The 22,759-nt window shown below is 41.0% G+C and overlaps 1 protein-coding gene across 1 annotated transcript in view; it reads right to left on the reverse strand.

Annotated features, from left to right (window-relative positions):
• The window catches only part of Cdkal1 (CDK5 regulatory subunit associated protein 1 like 1), a 554,248-nt gene that overhangs the window by 109,644 nt on the left and 421,845 nt on the right, over positions 1-22,759 (reverse strand). Inside the window, 1 exon segment of the mRNA XM_036189139.1 lies at positions 6,292-6,354. Within this exon segment, the coding sequence (XP_036045032.1) occupies positions 6,292-6,354 (63 nt within the window).

The following is a 22,759-nucleotide window of genomic DNA, read 5'->3' on the forward strand; positions in this document are numbered from 1 at the left end:
TATTGTATTATATTATATAATAATTTTATTGTATAAAACTTCACCAAGTACTAGTAGATAAGGTTCTCTGAAATGTTTATATAAACAGTTCTTAAGGTAGTCTTGGGAAGTGTGGGTTATTGAGATAAACTTTTTGTATGTTTGATATTACAACTTAAAAAATTGTGCTTGGGGTGTGATGAGAAATTGCTCAGTGGTTAAGAGCTCTGGTTGCTCAACTGGGTCCAATTCTCAGAACCCATATAGGGGTTCACAACCATCTTTAACTCTAATTCCAGGGGGGAACCACATGTCTTCTGGCCTCCACAGTCACTGTGTGCACATGATATACAAACATACATGCAGGCAAAACATACATACACATAAAGTAAAATAATATCCTAAAACTGCTTGGACTGTGTGTGCTCAGTGGATAAACTGCTTGCCATGAAAGTGTGAGTGCTGTAGGAGACTCCCCCAAACCACATAAAGCTAGGGAGATGGAGTGACTGCCTGAAGTACAACTTTGTGGATTACTGATGAACTGGCTCGCCAGACCCGCTGGAACAGGGCAGCTTCAGGTCCAGTGAGAGACCCTGCCTCAATACAGAAAATGGAGGACAACCAGGAAGACACCATCAACTTTGGCTCTCCACATGTTTGTGCCTGAATAGTCACACATGTGCTTATACACATAAAAACATGTATACACAGACACACAAATAAAATGTACTAACACATCACTATGATCATCTCATGTTAGGCTTAGAGTAATCTTCCTATTTTTGGGGGCGCAGGCATTGTGCCAGGGGCAAGTCAAGGGCCTTGTGCATACCTGGAAAGAAGGAGAGTGACAGTAACCTAGGTGGTGGCAAGCCCCAGCACTGCTATTAAAGTATATACTCCCATCTCCAGTTTTCTTTTACTTGGGCTTTGGGAACTGAATTCAAGACAGCAACCATTCTATCAACTGAGATATCTATTTACCAGCCCTCAAACAATCTTTAGGATGAAACCACAAGATGTAGCAGGAATCTTAAAGAGTCTTATTAATAAAAACAAACCTGGAGCCAGGTATTGGGGTGAATGCTGGATGATCAGAGAAGCAGAACAAGCCACAGCTTCCTCACCTCGCCAGTTCCTCAGCTGATCCTGTTTCCTCAGACTGGAAGCCTCTGTGTCCTCATCCAGAATGAATCTCAGCTGAACTGTGCGGCTCCAAAGCCTAAAAGCTTAACTAGCCAAATGCTTCTATTTTCTGGTTTTCACGCCTTATAGATCTTTCTGCTTTCTGCCATCACTCCCTGGGATTAAAGGCTCACTTCTTGGGATTAAAGGCATGTGTCACCATGCCTGGCTGTTTCCAATGTGGCCTTGAACTCACAGACATCCAGAGGGATTTCTGCCTCTGGAATGCCAGGATTAAAGGCGTGAGTACTACCATTTTCTAGCCTCTGTATCTAGTGGCTGTTCTGTTCTTTGACCCTAGATAAGTTTATTAGAGTGCACAATATTTTGGGGAATACAATACCACCACACAATAACATAAAAAATGTTCGTTATGAATCCTAATGATTAATCCCGGGATTGTTAACATGCATTAGGTATCTGGGTCTTGGTGTCTCCATTGAGTGGTCCTGGGCAGCTGCACTTTCAGAGGTCCTATTAACGGGTACTAGTCTTTATAGCCCACTCTTGCTTTCAGTTGATAGGCTGCCACTTTTTCCTAAAGCTCTGGATTACTGAAGCAGTAACTAGCGTTTTCAAAATTGCTGTTGGGGTTGACTTTGTGGTTTGGCCAAGCAGACATGTACATTCGGTAGGTGGATTTAGACAATAGAACGGACTGTTAGTGGATGAAGAGTGAAGGTAAAATGCAGTGGTGGGGCGGGTGGATTTAAACAGACCTCTGAGCAGTCTGGGTCAGGTTGGTTCTCCTGCCAATTCTAAGCTATATTTTGAGTTAGCCAGATCGCTGCATAAGCAAGATTCTGGGCTGAAACAAGCACTGATGTTCATTTTCCTTCTATTTAGAGGTGGAGTGCATTCATACACAGCCATGTACTGAGATACATGAATTTGTTTGCAATTGGTTGAAATATATATTAAAATAATAGCCATCACCAAAAGACGAAGAAAAAGCTCACTTCAACAAATGCAGACGATGTACAATGATGTTTTTCCTGAAGCATGGCCATTAGCTTATGTTTTTCTATATAACATATATATAGAAAAATTCTTAACACAGCTATCATCTAAAGAAAAGATAAGATGTGCCTCCCTCACAAAACCTAGAGAGTGCAAGAGCAACAATACACTAGTATTGCCTTTAGTGGGGGACATATAAATCCGCTCAGATTAACTGCTTTAGAATTCATTCAACTTTGCAGATGTTAAAAGCTGCTACAGACCTGCATCAAGTTTCCTAACTTTTTCCTTTAAAGCCATTTCATATTTTATAGTGACTTTTTTACATTAGCAGATTATAAACATCTGTGTTTAACTAATAAACTTAGATTTCCCTTGAACACAGAAATTCCGATAAAATCTAACAAGAAAAAGAAAGGCAAGGAGAAAGAAAAAAAGAGATGCTTCTTTTACATGCACAATATTTTCTTCAGGATAAAGACACACTGTACATGGAAACTGACACACATTTAGTAGGAACATTCTAATTGTTGCCTGCCCTCACTTACCTGTACCTTACAGAAAGGAAAACTCAGTTCTAGATTGACACTGTATGCCCTGGAAGGTCTGCTGGTGGGAAACCTCTCCTGGCTGTTAGTATGCTGTTTTCAGAAACTGCATGCTTTAGTTATTAAAATTTAGTTATTTTGCTGAGGGCAGAAATGGATAAAATATAATCAAGATTCCTTGCTACTTTCCTGATGGGCTGCCTTTCCTGATGTTCCCTTCACTTCGAACTGATAAAAGAGAATATGGATTGGTCAAATCTTCTTAAATGATCTTTTAAAATAGTTATTATTATAAAAATTCTTGACAACTATTTTTTTTTTTTTTAATGGAGAGACAACGGTCCAAAATAAAATTCTCCAGGTCCTCAGCCATATTTTCAAGTTGAGAAATGTTTCCAACATCTCTTTAGGTACACACTTTGCTGTTCAGCTTTGTTTGCTTTTTACAATAGCATTTAAGAGAAAACTGAGTGACCATTTACCACCTACACAAAAGCTTTAGGGTGTGATTAAGAAATGAGGCCGGCCTCACTGAAACAGATGTTTGTTTAACCTGGTGACTTTCCTATGTCTGGGTTAGGCAGGAGCAGCCCGGCTGTGGTGGTGGGTGGGGGCAACAGAAGGGCAAACACACCTGACTCACTGAGACAAGGCTGAACACTAACTACTCTTTGTAATGACAACTGTTTTAGCACTTACAGTAGGCGAGGCTATCATTTCACTGACCCACTGTAATTTGGGATGAAATCCCAGGAAATGACACCAGCTGAGGCACAGCAGTTCCATTTCTGAGCTCACTCAGCATAATGAACTCACGGAAATGCTGAGGTTTTTCTTCTTCAGCACATAAGGACATCAAGGGAAAAATTAACATTAAAAGTGTAGCCAGAGAGAGAAGAATATGAGTATATTCACTCTCAAGACCTGGCCTGAGTTTACTTTACTCTCCCATCTCTAGCATTATGGAAAGTTTCAATCATATAGAAAACACACAGAAGAACGAACCCCCACAAAGCTGCCACTCAGGTTCCATAACTGTCAACACATGGTCCAGCTTACTTCATGCACCGTATCCTCTCCTTGGAAATTTTTAAAAGCAGTTTCCAGACAAGCAATATTTTATTTTGTGTAAGGTTTCATTTGCAATACACATTTATATTTTCTAACAACAACTCCAGAAATCTCACTGAGCATGAGATATTTGAATCAACTTTAATCACATCTTGTAAAACATTTTATACTCAAAGCTATCTACCTAGAAAACGGATTTGCCTGCCTGGAATTGGCTAATTAAAATGACAAAGTAGTCTGAGACAAACTCTCTATTATCTATTTATGGTAGGGGGAGAAACCCACTCTCAGATTGAAAAGATAGTACATGTTCATGTCTTCCTATGGCTCTCATCTTTGTGGACATTGCAGTTGGTTCTGAAGTAAAAGTAGTGTGATTAAGATTTGCCTGCAGGGAGCTCAGGAAGTGGGAGGAGCTGCCTACAACCCCACTCCCTACAAACATAGAGAGTGAAAGAGAATGCCAACAGACCAACTTTTACAGGCTCAAAAATCACTCATCTAGCAGGCTAGCTCCTCATAACAACTTACTACTAATCTGAGAGCAAAGATCAAAAGGAATTCCATCTAGCATTTCTATTCAATTCTTCACTGCCAATGACTAATTTGTAGGGGAATGAACTCCTCACAAGATGAAGCAAAAATCATCTGAGGTGACTTTGATACAATGCCACAAAGGATATGAAGAGGAAGCTGGTTGGAGCTACAGCTGGCTAGACTCCATTAAGAGCGCTAATAAAAGAATAAAGGAATTTACCTCATCTCTGAATTTCAGAAGTAGGAAAAATTCAGACAACTCTAGCAAAACCATTGATTTGTCAAAGCTTTTGAAAATTTGTTGTTCTTAAATGCTAACTTTAGTCATGAATGCATTTATGCTAATTAAATGGCCTCATGGAGGGGGCAACTTTCCCCACAGCAGTCTGGCCAGTCTTGGGCCAGTGCTATCACATGACTCTTATGTCACCTTCCCACTGCACTTCCAGATGTTATTGGCTCCCAATCTCTTTTAAACCAATCCCTCCTTTCTGCAAAGTAACAGACTGAGGTTGGAAAACATTACTCTGAAATAACAGTTTTTAGTATCACACATCTCCACAAAGCATAAACACTTTCGTTAAAATTTTCCGGTGCTCAAGTCAGTTAGTCCTTTGTTACACACTAGAAACTCTAAGTTCTCTGAAGCTCCATCAACTGCTGGCACATTCATGTTGTCTCCGGAGTCCAGACATCTCTCTCAACCGAGGAATGGGATTTTTTTTTTTTTTTAACCTTAGTTATTTTGGCTGTGAGTTCATAGGTAAAGACTCAAATTTATAGTAGCATTTCCACTGTGTGATTTTATTGTTTGTTTGTTTCCTTTGGAAATCACCTCAAATTAACAGATTTATTGGAGCATTTCATGGCATAGATTTTTGTACAAGCCTCAGAAAACCTGTGATGTGTTTCTCCATGAAGATGTAGAGCACTAGGACTGACCCCAAACATACAATTTTTGAACTTAAAATCTATTTTTTATTTTATGTGCATGAGTATTCTGACTGCATGTGTGTTTGTGCACACAAGTGTGCAGTGCCTGTGGAGGCCAGATGAGGGCTCTGGAGGACATGGAGATATATATAGTTGGGAGCCACCATGTGGGCAATGGACATTGAACCAGAGTCCTCTAGAAGAGCAACCAATGCTCTCAACCACCAAGGCATCTCTCCAACCCCTGATTTTTGTACTTTTTAAAGGAAACCTTATCTTTTACAAATATGTCATGAAATGCTTATTGGAAAAAAAATACACCTTAAGTTCTTCAAATGCAGGAGGTGGAAAGTTTGGACACAGGCTGAACAGGAATGGCTGTGGGTCTTTCCTGAGCAGTAGGAGAGAGCCCAAGAGCCCGTACATCTGTCTTCTGCCTTGCTAGTCTTAGAAAGGGCATTTCAGATATCAGGCCATGTGCTGCTGCTTGTACACATTATTTGATACACAGTAAGTATCAGAACAAGGGAGAATCAAGATTTGATAGTAAAGGTTTCAACTGTCTCTACCCAATGCAAAGCCTGGTTCATTCACTACAGTATTTCAAAAGAGAACATTAATCAACTAAAATAGGAATCACCACCACCATCTCAAGAAAATACCCAAACTGTCTTTGCTCAATCTGACACATCACTGATAGTGCATCGCTGGACTTGGTTTGGGACAGTGCTGGGGAGCGAGCCCAGGGCTTCCTGCATGCTGGGTAAGTACTCTTTCACAAAGTAACAGCTCTAGCCCCCTGTAACTACATTATAATTTAAAAAATGGAAGCAATTCAGTTCAGAAATAGAAATTTTGTTTAACTTAGAAGACATTTTAAAATAGAAATATAAATGTAACTGGTCATGCATTTTCAAAATTATCACATACTAGTGAAAACTGTGCTATCCATTTAGAAAGATCTAGGTCTGGGACTCATCACAGCCAGGCACTCCCCCTACATGTTTTAGACTTAGAACAGGAATTGTCATCAAATGCTCTAATCCCAAACACAGTAATCATATGTTTCTCTTACCTTGTGATCATATGGCTTGTAGGAATGAAACACCCGAGAGAGATCTTTTGTCCTTTGCTTTTTCTGTAGAAGAAAAACCACAAATATTTGAGTTGACAAATAGCAAAATATACGTGTGTGTGTGTGTGTGTGTGTGTGTTTCCCTATCTATCTATAGATAGATTTTTGCTTGGTGCAAGTAGACACCAGTCAACTGAGAGTTATATAGGTCAACTGTCATGTAACAGGCAGACTACCTCTTCCTAGAACAGTGGTCTCAACCTTCCTAATGCTGTGACCCTTTAATACAATTCCTCATGTTGTGGTGACCCTTCGACCATAAAATTATTTTTGTTGTTACTTCATAACTATAATTTTGCTACTGTTATGAATAGTAACATAAATAATTTTGGAGGTAGAAGAGTTTTGTCAAAGGGGTCACGATACACAGGTTGAGACCTGCTGGCCTAGAAGGTTTTATAATTAAAGCTAATTATTATCACAAACTATTTCCAAGTACACACCTAGAAACTAGAGCCAGGAGGAAGAAACCTCAGCACACATTTGTAGTCCTTTCCACTCTGTTTTCATGCTAGCAACTGATCCTCAAGCACTAGAGTCCACCTGACTGACAGGGTTGCTGCAGCAGGCTGCCTGGCCCATCTGAGTCTGCCTGCTGGAGCCTGCAGCTCTCGGGGAACCTTCATCATGAAACTGTCCTACAGACTCGGTACCTGGCATGATGCATCCTGTACACAGTACGTATTCAACAAATAATGGCTCAATGAATCAGTGACATACTTGAGGCCGAGAAGCATGGAACTATCATAAGCCTCACAGGCAGCTATGAAAAGACAGGCCCTCTACTTATAATGAGGTGCTGCTCTTCTCAAGCTAAAACCAGACTTTACTTGACTTCTCAAGCCTGCTCCCCAGGCTCTGTGACAAGGATAAATATGGGGTTCTCCATCACACCTGACTTGAAAAGAAGCTTGCTTTTTTGCCACTGCATGCTTATATGGTTTCTTATCAATTTTGTGTACAAGCATGTGTACATACAACACACATACACATATGGAGTTATTACTATCAAAGGTGTTGTGACATTTGCTTTCCATTTCATACTTCATCCTCGCCAAACTTCCATGCTTGTGTATACAGATTCTCATTCACTTGTGAGGAGCTCTGGAACCCCAAAGCTTTAGAATTCCAAATGTTTCCTGCAAATCATTTTTTTCTGTTTGCTTGTTTTTTTGAGACAGGGCATCACCATATACCCAAGGCTAACCTAGAACTTGCTACCCTACTGCTCTAGCCTCCTGAGTGCTAGGACTAAAGGTGTATCCTACTATACAGGCTACACATCAAGCTTTGATACAATGGCAATCTCTACACAAACATTTCTATAAGCCTGAAAGTTTGTAACATTTTAAAAAGTAAACTGTGCATGTCAAGTTTCAGGATCAAATTGTATGCATACTTATGACCTTGATGTGGTCTACTTGCCCTCTGCCCCATTACTGTTCCTTCCAATTTGCCATTGTACCAGGAGTCAATGAGGATCACAGCTCAAGAAGGGCACTCTTGAGATGTTTTCTCCTCCATTTAGGTTAGACTTATTCTAAACGTACAGAACTAATTAAGTGTTTTTCAGAATAGATACACAATATTTTCTCTTCTTATTGAAGAATTCATAATATTTATCTCTTGTCTAGCATGGAATCAGTCTCTATTACATCTTACACTCTGTCATGCAAGTGACCCATAATGTCTTTGATATCCTACTAAGATGTAACTGGGTTGCTTCTATTGGAATGAATTCTTGTCAAGTATCCACGTGGTCTAGGGAAGTGTTTGCTACCTACGAGTCTTCTTGATGATGACCACCACATACCTCCTGATTGCCAGGAATCTGACTTGGATCTAATCATAATTAAGGTCTCATCTGAAAGTCATTTATATACACTCATAGCTGTGAAACAGGGAGCAGGTCTGTAGGAAAACTATGTTGAGAGGAACAATTCCATGAGCAGTGTTTCCAATCAGTTGGCCTTGCTGTCTTGTGCCTGATGCCCACTGATGGCCATCTTTTCCTGCTGAAGTCCCGATTCTTCTGCGCCTCTTAGGCAGCGCTTCCAACCACTTCGCTGAACTGATATAATTCCCCCTTTCTCTTTGCCTGCAGAGCAGAGATGTGTTTTTAAGGAAACAGGAAAATAGTTCTTGATGAAATGTTAGTCCTCTGAGCCTTGGAGTATATTTTGAACAGTCACTTGTCCACCAGAGTTTTCATTAGCTTATGATTTTCTATTTCCTTCCTTTACACCCACTTAGTTGGTGGAATGGTTCTTGGCTATACTTCAGTCAAAAGAAAAGTGACGGATACTACCACTTCCTTCAGTGGGAGACTTGAAGGAACACATTGGGGCTTTTTTTTCCCAAAAGGAAATTATGCTTGTGAAGATAAGATGGGAGACACACCAGTAATCAACATAGGAAGTGCCGCAAGGCTGAACAGCCTCAGAAACTGCCCTGTTACCAGCTTGAGCTGTAAAGTGGGTAAGAAATGGCAGGATTGGATAGCCCAAACCCACATATGCCTTTTAATTTTCTTTTTCTTTCATTTTGGGGGGTACCAGGCTTCATGCAAGTTAAACATATGTTCTACCATCAAGTCATACCCAGTCCTACAGATATCATTGTCGTAAGCTACTTCAAATGATTTGGAGGAGGAAGGAGGTAAAAATAAATAATGCAATTTGGCTTGCACCCTCCCAAAGGAAATAACACTCGTTATTTCTGACAACAAACTAATCATACACACATACAGGTCTTGGCTATGAAAAAAATAATAAACACATCAACAGAGCTATCCGGATATCCTCCATATTCTTCCTCTGCAGTCAGTTCTACAGCCTATGGTACATTTTCTGGAATGCAGAACAAAGGTTGTTAAGCTATGGTTCCATCCAGACTATCTCCTATTCTTATAAGTAAGTTTTATTGAGGATGGGGGAGATAGTTCAGTTGGCAAAGTGATTGCCATGGAACCATGAGGACCTGAGTTCAATTCCCCAAAACACATGTAAAAGGCCAGACGTGACAGCACATGCTTGTAATCCTGGCTCTGGAGAGGTAGAAATAAGTGGATTCTTAAGGTTTTCTGCCCAGATAGGCTAGCCTATTCCTCAAGCTCCAAGCTAATGAGAGAGAAGAGTCTTAAAATATAAGATAAATGACTCCTGAGAAATGACTTCTGAGGTCTGCCTATGGTCTACACACACATAACCCTACATATGTTGAGATTCTCTTACACATACAATCAAATAAATAAAGTTTTATTGAAACATAGCCACACCCATTCATTTGTGAGTGCTTTCACGTCCAAAAGCAGAGCTGAGTAGTCACAACAGAGTGGGTAAATCCCACAGACCATAAGGTATTTACCACCTGGTCCTTTGCAGAGAAAAAATGCTAGTTACTCCAATTTAGTCTGTGTCCCTAACACATCAGCCAGCACCCCCCTTGACTGAAAATCAAGCAAACAACTTCCCCGCAAGATGCACTGCTCCATCTACCTGCTCTCTGAAGACAGATGACCAGCAATCATAGCCTGTATCCTGATATATGGCTGTGAACCAGTGAGGCACAACAACCAGCTGTCTGGTTTTCACAACTTAACTTCCCAGCACATTCTATAGGAAGGGAGAGAATACTACTAGTCAGTTTTGGGAGCATGCTGCAATAGATCTGGGCTTTTCATAGCCTTTCTAGATGCATCCTGCGACTGGAGATTACAGGAGCTTCAAGAAGAAATCTTTCACTAAGTTTTGAGCCTGAAGCCTCATGGGTTGCATGTACAAATAATGAAGATGTAGCCATCATGCCTAGTGAGTATGCTTCTCAGACAGGCAATGCGAAGAAAGCTACTCTGCAGGAATTGTTGAGCTTTGCTTTCAGCAGTTTTAACTGAGACCAAAAGCTGAGCCCCAGATGGAATAATTAGGTATTTTCCTATTGCATCAGAACACATGTCTAAATGACCTACCACTTTTCTGCCTGTTAAAACAACCAGCTCAGTCACACAGCCACCTGCGAATTCTCTAAGCATTTAGAAAGTAAATATGTAGAACATGCCTCACGATGGACTTGTAACCAGGATGGCCTGGCAAATGTTTCTCCCAGAATCTTTCAAGGTACCTTCATCATCAGTCCCCATGCATGGACAGCAGAGATGGAGAATGCTAAGCTCTGCTGTCTAAGTGGGCTGTAGTTGGGTTTCAAACCAAAGCAGTATGCAAAGTTTGTCAGAACATCTACATTTTTTCCTTCTTTTTATTAAGACCTCATTGTTTAACTAATTAATTGTCCTTTTTAAAAAAATTTATTGAGGAGCTCCCCATCCACATCTTTCCTCTTACCTCACTTCATGAACTGCTTTGGTATTCTCTCCCCAAGATCAGAAACATCTCTGGTCTCCTTTCCCTATACTTACACTCAACTCCTTTGTAGAGAACACCAAACAAAGTTGAAAGCCCCCCTTCTCAACAGCCATTTTGAACAGTCTAGGTTGCCAATGTTGTAACCATTTCAATCTCTATCAAGAGAATGCAACAGGACACACAATGTGAGGCTCCCTGTGTGCAAAGAACCTGTTTGACATGAGTTTGAGTAATATCTCACACTCTCACTTCTCTTTTCTACTGTTAAGTCAAATTCTCTTAGTATCTCTCTTGAGATGGGACCTTCTTGAATAGGCCCGCTACAAGAAGGACAGAGGACTTCACTTCCTCATAAGGATTCTTAAAGATAATAATAAGAGTATGACATCATAACATGGCATGCTGTGTGGTACAAAGCTGAAAGGGGCAGGCTTGAGTTCCAACACACATATTTTTTTTTGGGCTCCCTTATTGGTAGGGAGTCTGAGAAGTAGTTAACTGGGCAACTGTCAGGCCACAGCAGAAAGGTAAGAGGAGAGGATAAGGGGCCAAATACCGTGTACTAGACTATCGGGTTCTGAGTGGCTGACTTCTAGGCCACATAGGGACAATGGTGGAAACAATGACAATGATGGCCTAGTAGGCCAAGAGAGCTATGCTAGAAAATAATGTCAAAAGAGAATGAAGGAAAATAAAGGCTAGGATATAATACAGGCCAGGGACAGACCCTCAGGAGGGAAATCAGAACCACATCCCAAGTTATCAGGACCAGAACAACCAAGAAGTTGAAGATGAAAACAACAAATGAGACCAGCAAGATGGCTCAGAGGATAAAGGTGCTTTCTGGATAGCCTGGTGACCTAGGTCTATCTCAAGAACCCGTGTAAAGTTGGAAGGAGAGAACTAGGTTGTCCTTTAGCCCCCACATGCATACAGACACACACAGAATAATTTACAAGTATATAAACTAATAAGCGAGAGTCAAAGTGGTCCATGGTGAAGTTAGGACCTGAGAGTCAGAGAGGGCCAGGTCTTAGAAGAAAGAGAAATGGCCACTGAAAAGGCAGGAGGCAGCTGGGGCACCTTATGAGGGCTAACTTACTTCCTCTAGAGTAGATCCAACTCTTAGACTCTTTGCTGCTAGGGTAGGGACAACACTGGGCCCATTAAGTTTACTCTGCATTGTGATAGCATTTGGTTGACAGCATTTGGAACAGAGTAGCTCATGCTTGACAGCTTAGGATTTCACAACACAGGAAGAGAAGCCCTGACTTGACAGGCGATGGTGTCATTTATTGATGGTGAGGAAGTAGGCTGAGTATAGGTATATGGACACAAAGAGATGGGAAAAGCTGACCTGATTAAAGGGAAGGTAAATGAGCAGAATACATGATGTGCATGATGTAGCAACAAATGGCCAAACTTATGATTTAGAAAGAGGTCTCTGAAGAGATGAAAGATAGAGCCCAATGAGACCAAGACCATCCCTCCCATGGAAGTGTGAGAGGCTACTGAAACCACCTCAGTCAAATGATAATATCCCCATGGAAAGCTGGGATGAGATGAGAGGGTGGGCTGGATTACACAAGCTGAGAGGCAGGATCGAAAGACCAGAGGAGACTTCAAGAGGTCAGCCTCAGCTTTGGAGAAGAAGCACCTTTCATGGAGTGAGGAGTCTACAAGAACAAGCAAGCTGGGGTTAAGGAAAGGAATTCCAGTGCTCAGTATCATGAGCTAAAGGTGGCTTGGAGACATCTGGAAAGTAATGGAAGAAGCTGGTGCACAGAATAGGGTATGTGGGCCACAGGCCTGGGAGTTCCAGGTGCATTTAAGGCAGGACTGGAGTGAGATCACCTATGAAGCTTATGGAGTGAGGGAGGAGAAAAGTCGTGTGTCTAAGGACCGTGGCTCCATAGCTTGCTCAGAGCTTCCTAAGGCCAAGGAGGGAGTTGGAATATGCCAGTGGTATCCATCCCTTACTACAAGTGAGGATGACTAATGCTTCTGTCCTCCTCAGTGTCACAGATTTAATTGATCTTACAGGATTCTAGCAAGCTCACCGTGTTTCCAAGGCATGGTTAAAGTTGAGATCCAGTAGCAAGGATGCTCCTTAAGGTGGCTTCTGACTTCTGTGCTCCTGGATCATTTCCCTAACATCCTTCAGCTCTTGCCATCATCAGGAACTTTTGATTGTCAGCTCTACACTATGCCTGCAGTTTTGCCTTGCTTCCTAGTCTCTTCCTTTCCTTAAGACATCACCTCTCTAGTCAGGAGTCCCTCTGGGCCACACTGAGTGTGGGCTGCATAGTAGCCTGATGCTGCAGACCTAAGCTGGTGAATGATTCTGAAAAGAAGGGAAAATTAATGTAATTAATAAGTCTGGGTCTTCACTGTGCTGTATGTGGAAAACATCAGAAGCTTTATTAAAAGCAATGACAATACCAGCAGCTGTCAGTCAACAATCTCAGGTACCTACTGTCAGTACATCAATGATGGTTCTGAGATAGCAATCCTTGGTGAAGGCCCAGTAAGGAGCAGAAAAAAAAAAAAAAAAGAAAGAAAGAAAATCACAAACCTCAAAGTTTAAAAACCAGTTTTAAAACTGATGTGCAATATGTCTGGGAACAGGAAAGTGCTTCAAATCTTACCTGCTCACATAATTATTGTGTTTGTCATTTATAGTGCTGTGGATGGAACTCCCTATACAAGTCAGAAAGAAAGAAAAAAAGTGTTTTACCACTGAGTTACATTCCCAACTTACTTTTTTTAAGGTATAGGAAGAACTTTCTTACTATTTTGTGAGAAAGACCTCTTCAGTGGCAAGAGGAAAAACAAAATAAAACAATGCAATGTCCCATGTAGATTTCACTCTGTAGTCTCTAGGAAGAGCTGAAAGAAAAAAAAAGCTGATCCTTCACACCACTGATTGGCTACTCCACTGGAGTGGGAGCGGGGTATGACAGTGGAAGCATTTCCTGCAGGATAAGATGGCCAGTGCTAAGGGCAGAAATTAGGAAGTGGATGGGTCTGTTCACCCATCATGCGAAGTAGATGGGTCTGTTCACCCATCATAGGAAGTAGATGCGTCTGTTCACCCATCATAGGAAGTAGATGCGTCTGCTCACTCATCATAGGAAGTAGATGGGTCTGCTCACTCATCATAGGAAGTAGATAGGTCTGCTTACTACTATTATTGTATATCATAACAATATACAAATCAAGTATCAGGCAGATGTGAAGTGTACAGATGATTCAAAAGCATGGAAGGTATCAGTGGAAACACCTTTCCAGCCCTATCATTTCTCAAATAATAAGAAGCCTGCAACAACCAAGTCCAAGGACAGGGGAAGGTGACAACAGAGCAGCCCATTTACCCTTAGGTCCTCAATGGGCAACAATCAGGGAACAACCAGGGAAGCCTGCAGGGAGCTGGTGATGAGTAATTTAGTGGAAGGGAGCAGCTGTGCCTCAGTGTGAACATACTCTCTTTTCTTTCTTTCTTTTATTTTTCTTCGAGACAGGGTTTCTATGCGGAGTTTTGGTGCCTGTCCTGGATCTTGCTCTGTAGACCAGGCTGGTCTTGAACTCACAGAGATCCACCTGGCTCTGCCTCCAGAGTGCTGTGATTAAATGTGTGCTCCACCACTTCCCAGCTACACTCTGTTTGCAAGTTATTTGCAAGGAAAAGTCATTCTTTGACAACTAAGGCATGGTGGGCACAGAAGGAAAGAAAAAAAAAATTCATTCTTGTCATGGTTGCTGCCCAAATGAACAGCCATTACCAGCAATAGGACAAAATTCAAGCATACCAAGTAGCAGATTCTACACAATGATTCCTTCAAACACTGTGTGGTCACTTCTGGGCACTCCAAATGGGCAAGAACACAGGTAGCTCTCACTAGCTCCTTGGTATTGCCAGTCTTCACTCTGCCATTCTGACTGGCCACACACAGGGGCAGGTCCTCTCCGATCTACACTGTCATCTCCCTGCTTCTTTTCTACACTCTGTAAGTAAAAAGTTCCCCAACACATGATCTGTGGGCAAAAGGGCTGCCCGTTTTTATACTCCGAGGTTTGTCTTTATATTTTCAGATGCCTTGGACACGACACAAAATGAAATCTGTGTGTGTGAGGAGACACTGTGATCCAGCTCGGTTCATTCCTCCTGTAGGTAGCTCCTGTGTTATAATGACCCTGCTGAGTGGCCGCAGCCAAGATCACATGGCTTGGAAAGCTGAGAATATTCAGTACCCGGCACCTACCTAGACTTTGCCACCTTCCATTCTAAATCACTGCTTTTGCCTCTCTATCTGCATACAGAACCACCTAGGATTATGTGATACTGATGTACGGCTCCTCAAGTTAAAGGCTCCAATTCGGTGGATTTAGAATACAGCCTCAAAATTGGGTAGAGACAAGCATCCCATGTGAAGTGGAATTTAAAGCCAGAATTTAGAACTATGGTTGAATTCCCCCATCTCTCACTTAGGGAGCGTGAATTTTCTAATGCAGAGCCATCTGGTTTCATTCTCCAGAAACCTTGGAAGGCTCAGACACTTGAGTTCCTAGGCCTGTGTCAAAGCTGGCCCTGCTCTTGCTTCTAACACTCATCAGCATGCTTGTTCTTGACAGAACCTGTCTCTCTTAACTCACATTAGGAAGGACCTGGAAGGCACCCACTGCCTCTCCAGGTATTGGATTCATACCACAAGTTTTATTCAAATAGCCTCTTCTGGGGCTGGAACAAGGGTTTGGCAATTACGAGCTCCACCCACCACCTGATTCTCAGCAACCACATGATGGCTTACAACCATCTGTAACTCCAGTTTCAGGATCAGATTTGATGTCCATTTCTGGCCACTGTAGGTACCAGGCATGTTCCTGGTGCATATACATACAGCAAGCACATAAAATTCACTTTAAAAAGCATCTCTTCCATGCTGTCACTGCCCATTCCAACAGAAGTCCTCTCTGTACAGAGCTCCATATTACTGTCACTGTGTGTCAATACCTCTTTGAGAAAAAAAGCCATGATTTGGTCATTACATAATACTCCAAAAAGTCCCTGGGAGAAGCATTATCATGTACTAAAGGAATGTTTTAAAGTCAAGAAATAATAGAAACTGCATACAGGAGATGTTCATAAGGTTCACCCATTCTCTTCCCCAGCCCACACAATGTTGGTTTATCTTTACTGAGCCCCCTGGGTCCTCTAACTACCTGGCCATCTTTTCTTCTAACACCTCAATTTATGAAATAACACTCCAATCTATTTCTGGTCAGCAACCTTAGCTTCCCCATTTTTTTGTCCTTAATTCCCTCTCAGAATCTGATCAATCATCTACTCAATTCTTTGATGGAGCCTACTACCATGTGGTTGCTCTAAGTGTGGACATTCTTTCTCCCTTTCCTATGAGCCTCCTAGCCCATTTTTCTGCTTCCACGATCACCTCCTTCACATACAATCCATTCCCTGAGCCCTGACTACAATAATCCATTTTCTACATCACCACCATTCTGCAGGCACTGTATTAATGCACTGGAAAGCAAGCCAGCTGACATGCCTGACTTAGCAGAGCTCATGAACCTATGGGGAAGAAGAGGCAAGCTTTGTGCATACTCACTTACCCAGCAGCCAGACACACAGTGAGTGCTGACATGTTGGCAAAATGAATTGCAAATGTTCTGGGTGGCAATGCTTGGTATAAGTACTGCTTAATAAGAGTATCTCCCACAGAATGAATATCTGCTTCATGACTCCTAAGCAGATTGTTAAATCAGATGCCAATCACCAGGCTGGACAGCACTATTATTATCATTACAGCTATAAATGATGCTTCAAAACTATCATGGTGAACAACTCAGAGTTTCAAATTTGTTTTCCAGGGGATCTTACTTTGATTCATTTTATACTTACAGAGAAAAAAATTTAAATTATGTTTGCATTTTCATAAAGCTTTTTTCTTTGACAACAAATCCTACATAGGGCACAGGAATAATAATGTTCAGTAGCTTCTGTGGGAAAGAAAGCATGATGGACAAAACCAGCAGGTACACTATAGCCTCTCCTTACACAAAGAGTAAGTGAAACAACCAATAACCATTCATGATGTGGTCAGACAACTTATGTGCGCCAAGATACTAGGTGTCACAGCAAACCCAAGTACCTGAGAATACAAGAAGGCTGCATCCCAAAGCTTCGGCTTGGTTTCTATTGCTGTGATAAACACCATGACCAAAAGCAACAGGCGGGAGAAAAGGGTTTCCTTTAGCTTACAGTTCCTAGTGCATCATCTAGAGAAATCAGGGCAGGAACTCAAACGGGAACCTGGAGGCAGGAACTGAAGCAGAGGCCATGGAGTAACATTGGTTTCTGGCTTGTTCTTCAAAGTCTCCTCAGTCTGACTTTATATAGTATCTAGGACTACCAGCTCAGGTATTATAGCTCCCACAGGGAACTGAGCCCTCCCACATCAATCACCAATCAAGAAAACACACAAATGCGTGCCTACAGGCCAATCTGGGAGGGTTCTCAGTTGAGGGTGTCTCTTCCCAAATGATTTTAGTCTGTGTCAAGTTAACATAAAACTAGCCAGCATGCCTACCAAAGCTTCTCTGGCTCTTCATCACTTGGAAGCTCATTTGCCAGACAAAGCAAAGGAAAGGGGGCCTCGTTTCATCCCCATTAAAATTGTTTCTAACACTCTTAGCACTGGCCAGGCATTCTAATCCAAGTATCTGACATCCCTAGAAGTATTTAATATCTTAGAATGTGGGTTAGAGATGTTCAAATAGTGGAATATATGCAAGTAATCCCCAATTCAAAACCCCTTGAAACTTGAAACTCTTCTGGTCAAAAGCACTTTAGAGAAGGGGAACAACTTATGGACAGAAGCCTCTTTCATGCAGGAAGATGTTTCTATTATTTCTTGACTTTAAAACATTCCTTTAGTACATGATAATGCTTCTCCCAGGGACTTTTTGGAAGGTTTATAGTTATAGTGTTAAAACTCTGATGTCTATAGTACTTTAACTACCCAGCAGGTAACATGAGACAACTCAAGTGCAACCCATGTCCTACACTGTTGTTATCTTTGCCTTTATACACTTCTAAACATTTTGTAGGGTTAAAGAAGGCAGGGCCAAGTGGATTTATTTACCTGTTCCCCACTTGCTTAATAACAGGGTTTGATGGCCATGAATGAACTGTTTTAACAAGAATAATTTATGACTGAGCCAAAGAGAAAAGAAGTCAAGCTAGGGACGCCAAGTGTGAAAGTAACACTTTGGAAGTGGATAAAAACAGTGCTGGTGAGTTTTGCTCATCAGCACCTTAGAGTTCTGTGAATTATTTTTTTCATTGCTATCATACTTATTTTCCCATTTGCTGATGTGATGTCCTGTCTCTGAACTGAATCTAACATTCAGTAAGGCTGAGGCTTGGAGCTGATGCTGTAGACATGGAATCTGGATCTTCCCAAGCCCTATTAACACTCATTGCCTTGTACCAGCTTGCAGAGGCCAATCTGCACAGTGCCCAAGAGGAGTGGGGGTGGGGGATGAAAAAAAGAATGGAGAAAACTAAATTTCTCTGACCCACAGATAAGCTACTGTATAGTTCTAAAAACTGATCAAAACCAATGTACCCCCTTCATGACCCCAAATAAGCCCCGGTGTCATCCGATTTGTGGAGAAACTTGAAAACTGTTCTGCGCCAGTTATTGCTGCCTCTCTCGATAAGCCTGAAACCCATTTTTATTATGATCCCACGGCTGTGACCTGGAAGGTCAGACATGACCATGGAGGCTTGATAACTCCACTACTTTCTACATCTAATTTAGCACCTGCTGTAAAAACTCATTTCTAGCAGCAATGCAGCCATCACTGATCTCTCCCTCACCCCTCTCACACCAATAATATGGAGTCTAAATTCAGGCCAGGGGTGGCTGGGCTTTCTGCCCTATCTTCTCTTCAAGTACTAGGTCAAAAAATAGACTTCTTTTCCCATATATTAAACATACACATTTTCTTTTCTTTTTGGCCTTTATGACAAAGGAGCCTTTATTTGATAACAGGAGGACAATTTAATGGACAGCTCAGTCCTCTCCATTCTCTTGTATTCATGTCAATTCAGAAGTCAGTTGATGGTTTTTTATGTTGTAGAGCAGGGCTCCTACACAGAGGTCCACTGTGGCTGACCTTCACCATGCAGAACTGCAGCTACCAGGAGGAAGGGCCTGGGCCTGAGTGTGTCATAGGGGTAGGGGCAAAAAAGTTAGAAAAAGTACAAAATAGGACAGAAGGCTAAGCTTTCCTCTGTGCCAGTCAACACCAACAAGTCCCATCAAACTCGTGGAAGTTAACTGCTTAGAACAATGCTGCTGGGTGCGGGTACTCGAAGCCTAGAGCAATGTGCCTCTAGCTCTCAAGGCTTAGGATTATAAGCCTCAGTGTTTAGAAGATCAGTTTTTGAGTCTGTGTTGCTCCTTGCCATATGTGATTTCCATCTGGAGCAGAAGAATGTAGGGACAGCCATTTGTAACAAATCCGTTAACAGTAGAGAGAAGCTATCCGTCCCATAGCATAGTCAGGCCAGCATCTTTCCAGTTTGTTATGTTCATGTCCATTATCCACTATGATAACAAAATGCCCAACCATCTGTAAATTTTAATCATAGTTTTGGGGGGTCAAGGGCATGGCACTGAAGGCTACACCATACTGACAGGGGAGTTTGTAGAGACAGGAAGACAGGTGTGGAAGGGGCCAGGCTGGGACACCCACTAGGTCAAACCTCTCCCTGTATTGTTGAGATTGAGCCCAGGGCCTCAAGCCTGCTCAGCTAGTACTTTGCTATGGAACTTAAGTCTATTTGGCTAATGTCTCTACCACTTTAGCACTGCCCTACTAAGTATCAACCCCCAGGGCAGGGATCCTTATAGAGCATATTCAAGCTACCACTAAATCACAGTAGTGTCTAACCCAGATTTCAGGCTGAAGAGGCTGCCTTAGCACAGACTATTTTGTACATATTATCTGCTTTCAATAACTATTTTCCTTGACACCCCGAAAACATTTGTTGATTATTTTCATTTTTTGTGTAGTTGTTCAAAATCACTTTATATTATCACTTAAATGTGGTATAAATTCTGTTCAAACTTTGGATATCAACTCCTTCTCAGACATGAGTTTTACATGTTGCCCAGTAAAGCTATCTTTTCATTTCACTGACTATTTCTCTTGCTGTGTAGAGCATTTATTTTTAGTTTTGAAGTCCAGGTTTCTGTGTGATATTAAAAAGACAATTGGCAAGACTTCATGAAGAAGCCTCCTCCCCATGTGTTCATCTGGAACTGTGGCTGGAGCCTCACCTTCTGGGTCTTCCCAGGTACTTGGGGTTAGGTAAGATAAGTGTTTCAGTTAGATTCTTTTGCATGTGGAAATCTAAGTTTTCTCACTACTACTTAATAGACAGAGTATCCTTTTTCCATTTTGTCCTCTGGTGCCAAGGTCAAGATTGAGCTCTCCATATGCTTGAAATTATTTTCAACTCTGTCTGGTTCATCTACAAGTATGCTTTTATGCCAACATGCTAGTGTTGTTATTAATAAAACTATAATAAAATTTCTAGACAGACTATGTGGTGCCTTTATCTTTCTTAGAATTGCTTTGGCTATTCAAGGTCTTTGTGATTCTACATAAACTGTTAAATGAGTTTTTCCATTTTTGTAAAGAATATCATTGGGATTTTAACAAGAGTTGTGCTGAATCTGTGTCTGATAGTTTTGAATCTTTGGAGAACATGGCCATTTTTAATAATATTCTTGTGCCTCATGAATGTTGGATTTCTGTATCTTCTTCAATTTCTTCTATTTATGTTTTAAATATTTTTTTTCCTCCCAAGATCTTTCACTTCTTTGGCTAAGTTTATTCTTGTCTATTTTTGGTGCTATTATAAAAAGGGGCTTACCTTGATATGTTTTTCAACTTGGTCAGTATTTTCATAAGGTTGCAAGTGGATTTTTGAAGTTGATTTTGCATCTTGCAACTTCTGTGAATTCGTTTTCTGCTTTCAGCACATAGGATAGTATTACTCTTAAAAAATTTTTCCTTCCTATCTTATTTTATGCCTTTATTTATTGTTCTTGTCTGATCACTCATTAGCATTTTCAGTAACATAGACACTGATACAAGAAGCCATCTTTGTTATAAACCAGATATTGATGAAAAGCCTTTCATATTTTTTTATGATACCAGCTATACATTTTTGATAAATAGCTTTTATTATATTGATGACTTTTTTGAACTCCTAAATTGCTGGTAGTTTTGTAGTTGTTTCTTGTTTTTAATGAAGAAAAAAATATAAATTTGTCCAATGCTTTTTCTTTGTTAGCTGAGATGATCATGTTCTTTATATTTTTTCACTATTGTATATATCACAATCATTAAGTTACAACTATTAATCCAGTTTTACACGCTTGGGATAAGTACCATTGGGTCATGATGTACAGTCTTTCTAATGTGCTTTTAATTTGGTTTGACAATATTTAATTGAAAATTTTCACACCAATGCTAATTCAATATAATGGCCCATGGTTTTCTTGTGGTGACTGTTCATGATTTAGATATCAATATAATGTTAATCTTGTGAAATAGCAATTTTTGTTAATGGGGTTGGATCTGGCTATGGTATCAAAGACCCTAGACATGCAGGGGAAGCACACTACAAGTGAGCTAAGCCCCAGACCTCCTCTTTTATTATCTGGAAGAAGAATCTTTTAAAGCTCCCTGGCTGGCTCCTATTTGATCTGTCTGCTCTTAAGGTCTGGCCCATAGCCTTCTCCTTTAGCATCCTGGAGGTCTGCTCACCTCTTATCTGTGCTAAGTCGTATTCTTCCTTCATGCTGTGTCCCTTCCCCTCACTTACTCTCTTATTTGATGATGCCAAGACTGTCTTAAAAACTTTCTGAAAACTGTATAAAATCCTCGATTGGAAAGCATTTTTCTCCAGCCTTCATCATTTGAATGTTCTCTGGGTGCTGTCCAGAAGTCTGAGCCATTCTGATCATTGATTCTTCCAACATGTTCTGGTTCTTATTCCTTATCTTGGTTTAGTTGGGTCTGCTACAGATTTGTGATTCAGGTCTGTGGTGGCCATTTTCTGACTGGTAAAACATGGCTTTCAGTCACCGGAAGTGTTATTATTTTTCTCCTCTTATTTCAATGTTCAATCTCCCAACCGCCCCTCCCCCTGCCCTCTACCTTTACTTCTAAAAATATTTCCTACCTAATTTCATTTTATTTTATTTTCTAGGCATCTGCTCTACTTTATTTCATTGCCATGGTATTTTTTTCTTTGGTTACATGTTTGTAATTTCTAAGAATTCTCCTTTGTCTTCTAAAGCATTAATTTAAATGTTTCATGAATTTAATATTGATGGTAGATCCTAGAGTTTTTTTTTGTTGTTGTTGTTTTTGTTTTTGTTTTTTTTCATTCACCTAAAGTCTTGTTTGTTCTTTCTTTCTTTCTTTCTTCCAACCACTCTGGTCCGTTGACACAGGGCATTTTCTTCCTATCAGCTATTTAACATTTCTGAAATTTCTCATAGTCCACGAATGGCATTCAGTCTCAAAAGTAAGGGACAAATAAAGGTAACTGAAAATTGCAAGGCCAAGCCTGAGCTTGGTGTGAAGTTCTTTATGGGGTGATCCACCAGATGCTTAACTCTAGAACTTCAATAGGTAATGTTTCTTAGTACTGGGCTGGCCAGCTTTCCCAAAAGGACCCTTTTAAACTCTCCTCAAGAAGGCCAAGCCAGACACTACTGATAGTATTCTACTTGCTGAACAAAACCAGTATTCTGTGTCCAGGCACTGACTGAATTCTGCATATCCGCAACCACATCCATTGTCCTTCCAGACACAGAGTTTCTACTGTCACTTCAACGCACAGGCCACCAGGTTTCAGTTGGGACAGAGGAAAGGGTGTCTGTCACCTGGAAGCTTGAGATAGGGGTAGGAGGAAAAGAAGGATCTAATTCCATCATGGT

Source organism: Onychomys torridus, chromosome 5 (genome assembly GCF_903995425.1).
Source record: "Onychomys torridus chromosome 5, mOncTor1.1, whole genome shotgun sequence".
Taxonomy (NCBI): domain Eukaryota; kingdom Metazoa; phylum Chordata; class Mammalia; order Rodentia; family Cricetidae; genus Onychomys; species Onychomys torridus.